The sequence below is a fragment of the Phytophthora parasitica genome, assembly GCF_000247585.1.
Source record: "Phytophthora parasitica INRA-310 unplaced genomic scaffold supercont2.19, whole genome shotgun sequence".
Classification (NCBI taxonomy): Eukaryota; Oomycota; class Peronosporomycetes; order Peronosporales; family Peronosporaceae; genus Phytophthora; species Phytophthora nicotianae.
In genome coordinates this window covers 713,395-719,394 of record NW_008649005.1, presented here as the reverse complement: position 1 = coordinate 719,394, position 6,000 = coordinate 713,395, and the positions used below count along the sequence as shown (strand labels likewise).

Below are 6,000 nucleotides of genomic sequence, written 5' to 3'. Positions count from 1 at the left end.
TATTGAGCTGCAGGAAGATCGTCAAGTGGGGATGCGCTACGTCAGTGATGTATCTGGTATCTTTTCTAACCAATCAGAAGAGGCTAAAACCGAAATTTTGGCGAATCAAAGATCCGGACGCGAGAGCATCTCGCTAGTGTTTGCTTGAACATGTTCCCTTTGCGTGACTCCCCTTCGGTGTCCGCCTGAACTTTGTGGTACGATCAACGAACTACAGGCGTGAGCAGCATTTTTCATCCAGTTACAGTGCTCAAAGTCGACAAAGCACCAATCAGGTGCCACCAAGAGATTCCGATTTCTGCCAAGTTGAAGCTGTTAAACAGTTTTCGGGAGGGATGGCATCTACTTGCATCTGTCTGCACATCTGACGGTCATGCAAACACATTGCCAGCATGTATCAGCGGAAAGTCGAGTTCTTAGCTGTCCATTCTTCATCCGCCTCGCTATTGATCAAGCGCCATGTCGGAGAGCGTGAACGATTCAGTCGAGAGCGGTCGATACGCCAAGGCGCCTCACCTCTGGGCGCTGGGTGTGGGTGCCGTCGTCAGCGGCGACTTCTTCGGCTGGCAGTCGGGCCTCGTGGCGGGTTTTGACGGACTGCTCATCATCCTGGCCTTCGTCACGGTGCTTTACGTTCTACTAGCCTTCTCCATCGCCGAGTTGTCCACCACGGTACCGTCAGGAGGTGGCCCTTACATCTTCGCATTGCACGCCATCGGTCCACGCGCCGCCTTCTTCGCCGGTCTGGCCGAGAGCCTCAAGGTCGTCATCACTTGCGCTGTTGTCGTCACGGGTATCAGCTCGTATATGAATCAGCTCCTGAGTCTGAGCTCGGACTACGGTCCGATCTGGTGGTTCGTTTTCTACGTAAGCTTCGTGTCGCTCAACATCGTCGGTATCGAGATGACGTTCCGTGTCCAGGCCTTCACGACGGTCGTGTCGGTATTAATTCTACTAGTGTTCTACATCGGTGCTGCGACCAAAGTGTCGTATACTGAGTGGGTCTCAAACGTCGACTGGCAGTACCCTGGAGGCTGGGATGGCGCTGTTAAAGGCTATTCATTCGCTCTCTGGTTCTACTTGGGTATCGAGGAACTTCCTCTTGCTGTTGAAGTGACTGTCAACCCGGAACGCAACATGCCGATCGGATTAGTGACATCTATCTCCACGCTCGTGTGCCTGGCATTCTGTACCGTAATTTTCAACTCGATGATCTCCCCTGGTGCCGAGGAGATGTACAACAGTTCGTCTCCGCTTCTCACTGGCTACCAGAGTGTATTTGGTGATAACAGCACTACATCGGGCTTCTCGTGGATGCTTATTCTCGGTCTTATTGCAAGTTTCCACTCGTTCGTCTTCTGTATGGGTCAGCTACTGTACGCTATTGCTCGTGATGGTTATTTGCCACAGATCCTGACGAGACTACACCCAACTAGAGGCACGATGTATGTATCGTTGATCGCTGGCAGCTCCATCGGCTTCATTGTTGTGCTGCTGTTGCACTTCATTATCGGTGACACGCGTCTCGGGTCAGTGTTGATCAACCTCGCACTGATTGGGGCAGTGACTTCGTACACTTTCCAACTCACCTCGTTCATCAGACTACGTATGAAGGAGCCCAATCGACCTCGACCTTACCGAAGTCCTTTTGGGATTCCTGGTGCTTTGGTGTCTATGGCGCTGTGTGTTGCCGGTATGGTATCGATTATCTACAGCGGAACGTCTAGCTATGAGTTCCTGGCGTCCATTATTGTGGCGATTCTGTACTTTGTCGTCGGTGCTGTGTACTTCTTCTTGCGTGTGAAGCCACGCATCGAGGCAGCCCCGACGCCAAAACTGCGTGAAAACCTATTGAGCAACGCCTCGTCCAAGGTTTGAAATCCCTCATCGACTGTACCTGTTTGAAGCGCCGATGCAACTGCACTCTGATAGTGCAGTCCAAGAGCATAACGTTTTGTAATTGCAATAAAGTTTTGAAGTGTTTTTATGGCTGTGCGTTTGCAGAAGTTGAAATGCTCCTACAAGGATTGTCAATATACAAGTTGAAGTATCATGACCAATAAGCAGCCTGCTTTTTGTTGATGAGGATGATACATGCGTGTTTTTGCCTACATCTAGCCGTCCTTCGTTACCACGGAACTTTGTAGCGAAGGGTATGCTCGATTGGTGAGACGTCCGCTCGCTTAAAACCCAGTCTGCGGTAAGTTATCGGACCCACGCCTGTGCTGACCTAATTTCCCATAACTTCGACAACACCACAAATCGTTTGGATGATTGCATCAGATTAAAAAGACCGTCAACTGGCAGGTAATCTGCCGTGAATCACGGGCCGTGAAACCTGTTGCTACATGTACACTGTAGTTTGCCAAACTAAGTTTGGACTCCAAACATCGCGATTACCAGCGTGAACTCTGCTTGCTACGCCCCGTCCGCGTCGAACAACCTCAGGTTGTCAACCTGATGCACTTTTGCTCGGGCAGCTTTTGACCGCCCTGTACGCTCGCACATTGAGCTTCTGGTTGAACACTTCTTAAGGCCGGGGCGATTTCGCTGCGCCGATACTCGTCACCACCTCACCGGTGGAAATGGCTTCGGAATGGAGTAGCCGTCCATTCTTGCATTTTTGGACATTGGGCTCTTGATGGTCAAAGGTGGTGGTGACAGCCATTCCGGTCCTTCACTAAACTTTAGTACCTTTAGTGACTAAACGCCCTGCCTCAGCGATGTGCATGCGCACTCAAAAGCAAAACTGAAGTTCTTGCACATACTGTACACGTGTACAGATCGGGATGCGCTCCACCCGTGGAGTCAATGAGTCTCGGTGGCAACTCAAGGCACCGCAGTCTGACGATCCTGGATACCTTGCGATTCACGAGTCAAATTCGAGCTCAATTCCTTGCTGCAAGTTCATGTAAGGGATTGAGCTCGTGCTGCAACCCCTGTGGTGTTGGTTCAAGGAGCAGTGCTCCGAGCCACTGGAGTCTGCAATCTGCAGACGATCTCCGCTGAACTTGCTTGAAGCAACAAGAAAGTCGTGCCAAGTCTGCAGAGCATCTTCGTAAGCATCCCCCGGCCTCCGTATATTTCAGGTGGGGCCTTACGCCCGGCTCTGAGCGATCTAACCTTGCGCTTCCCATTCATGCCGGTGTCGGGAACAGCTCAGCTCGTTTATCTTGGGTAGAATTGCAAATGTTGGTAGTGATCTTCGCCCGCAAAATTAACGTTAGTTCCTGTAACGGCGAGATCCTATAACGCTCGCTTTATAAGCAAGGTGCATTCCAGCGTCGGAATTTGCTGCAGTGCACTGCCCGGTTTGTGTGCTGACCGAGATGGCAATCCAAAGACGGGGTTGAGACAGGCTCACCTAGATGTTGCCCTCCCCAAGCAAACAGCTTGAGACGCCATCTCAGTTGATCGGTACTCGCTGAAGGCATCCGCTGCAAAAGGTGGCATGCCGTCAAGCTAGATTTTCATCATGGAACCGGACAGACAATTTTAATCTTGGACCCCGTTGCTCGGACTGTCAATCCCGAATTGTCGTGTGTGCTGCCCAATCTGCGCAGGATCCAGACCTTGGACTCGCGTTGCACTGGTTGCCCTTGGAACCGCGTACGCTCGCACATTGCGCTTTTTGCGCTCTCGAGAACACTCCAGCTGTGCAATGCCCTGCCGCTGTGCCGGGTCTGCGATCTCTTCATCGCAGACCTAGAAGTCTTGGCCCGATTCTCGAAAATGGCATCACTCTCGATCGCTCACTTTGCAATTTACAGCGAACTACTTCCAACAGCCCTGACCACCGCGTTCCAAGTAGTTGTTCCAGATGAATCGCATCTCGAGCTTGAGTATCAACGGCCCCGCTATCGAAGGCGAGAACTCCAATCGCTACGCCAAGGTGCCGCATCTGTGGGCGTTGGGTGTGGGCACAGTTATCAGCGGTAATTTCTACGGTTGGCAGTCGTCGCTGGTCGCTGGCTTCGATGGTCTTCTCATCCTGCTCTCCATCGTGACGGTTCAGTACGTGCTGCTGTCGTTCTCCATTGCTGAGCTGTCGGCTACGGTGCCTCACGGCGGCGGTCCGTACGTGTTCGCGCTGCACGGTATTGGCAAGACGGCAGCGTTTTTCGCTGGTATAGCCGAATGCCTCAAAGTTGTAGTGACTACAGCCGTTGCAGCTACGGGTATCGCCTCCTACTTTGCCGAGCTCATTGGTGTTGGCGAGGACTACGGTCCAATCTGGTGGATCGCCTGCTACATTATCTTCGTAACGCTCAACATCGTCGGTGTCGAGATGACGTTCCGTGTCCAGGTATTCGTGACGGTTGTCTCGGTGATCCTGCTGTCCGTGTTCTACATCGGAGCTGCCACCGTGATCGACTATCAAAAGTGGGTAGTCGACCGCGACTGGAACTACAACGGCTGGGATGGTATTCTTGAAGGTGCATCCTTCACGCTATGGTTCTATCTTGGTATTGAAGAGCTTCCCCTGGCTATCGACGAGACTATCGAACCCACCAAAAACATGCCTCGTGGCCTCATCGCGTCCATCATTTCGCTCATTGTGATCTCATTCTGCACCGTCATCTTCAGCTCCATGATCAGCCCCGGTGCTGACGAGATGTACGTCAACGCTTCACCACTGCTCACCGGATACCAGACCATTTTCGGTGACAACAGCACTACGTCCGGTTGCTCGTGGCTTCTCCTCATTGGTTTGATATCGAGTTTTCACTCGTTCGTCTTCTGTATGGGTAAGCTGCTGTATGCTATCGCCTGCGATGGATACCTGCCGCAGATGCTGACGAAGCTGCACCCAACGCGTGGAACGACTCATGTTGCTCTCATTACGGGAAGTATCATTGCTCTGGTACTGGCGATTATTCTACACTACGCTATCGGTGACGCGCGCCTTGGATCGGTGATGATCAACCTCTCTCTTATCGGAGCCATTGTGTCGTATATGTTCCAGCTTACGGCCTTCATCATGCTGCGTATTCGGGAACCAGAGCGCCCACGTCCATACAAGAGCCCGTTCGGCATCCCCGGTGCCGTGATTTGCATCATCCTCAGCATCTTCTCGCTCGTGTCGATCATCTACAGCGGCACTTCCAGTTACGTGTTCCTGGCCTCTGTGCTTGTTGCCATCGGATACTTTGCCCTGGGTGCCGTATACTTCATGTACCGCGTGAAGCCACGCCTGGAGGTGGGCAACGGCCCAGTTTCGGCTAAGGAGTTTCGGGAAAATCTCATGAGCTCGCGTGTATCCAACAAGGTGTAAGGCGCGCATCAGGGCCTGACATACGTGCCGCAAGGGCACGTATAAAGTTAAACGTTTGTAGAGCGAATTGATCTCTTTAGTACATGCACCCTGTCGATTTTTTCATGCTCAACAGTATTCCAGACCCAGCAGTGTACAGACCCCGCTCAATATGATGCTGGAGCAACTTGTTTGAAGTGTTTTTGGCTTATGCCTGAAGCTCACTCACCGGTGATACCCTCCAAACGCCCACACATGTACTACGAGCGCTCGAAGGGCATTAACTATGAGTAATTAGCTAGCTCAACCCTCAGCGATTGCCATGAGAACAGACTCCAACTTGCCTAGATTTCTCCATAATCTTGAAGACATCCACCCCAAAAGGATTAGCTCGTTGCGGTACAATTTAAATAACTACCGAAAGTGTAGGCTGGGAGCTGGCTATCAACTATCGAATAAGTATACGTTTCTGGCGAGGAAGCGTATCGTGCAGCGTAGACGTTCTCGTATCCAAATTCAACAAGAGTTCTGTTGGCAACAATTTCCCCTGCAGCCGTCTTTGACCACACCTTGCCAACGGTGCTACGGGCGACAAGAAAGCGATTAGCGCATCCTCGGCGCCGGGGGACAGATACCTCGAAGTAGCCGATGTTTATCACGCTGCCGATGACGAGTGCCGACGCAGTCCGCGTAGGTTAACAGGTGAAAATACTTTGCGCAGAATTGCATCCGACCTACACCAAAAT

General features: G+C 51.9%; 2 protein-coding genes across 2 annotated transcripts; both read left to right on the top strand.

Moving 5' to 3' along the window:
• Positions 1-401: 401 nt before the first annotated feature.
• Positions 402-1,993, top strand: PPTG_10381 (hypothetical protein). Its single transcript, XM_008905057.1, has one exon. It carries the CDS (start codon positions 460-462, stop codon positions 1,876-1,878), a length of 1,419 nt encoding a protein of 472 aa, XP_008903305.1. The 5' UTR covers positions 402-459; the 3' UTR covers positions 1,879-1,993.
• A 1,523-nt stretch (positions 1,994-3,516) lies between these two features.
• PPTG_10380 (hypothetical protein) lies at positions 3,517-5,655 on the top strand. The gene has a single exon (XM_008905056.1). The coding sequence runs from the start codon at positions 3,821-3,823 to the stop codon at positions 5,273-5,275; it is 1,455 nt and encodes a 484-aa protein (XP_008903304.1). The 5' UTR covers positions 3,517-3,820; the 3' UTR covers positions 5,276-5,655.
• The last annotated feature ends 345 nt before the right edge of the window (positions 5,656-6,000 follow it).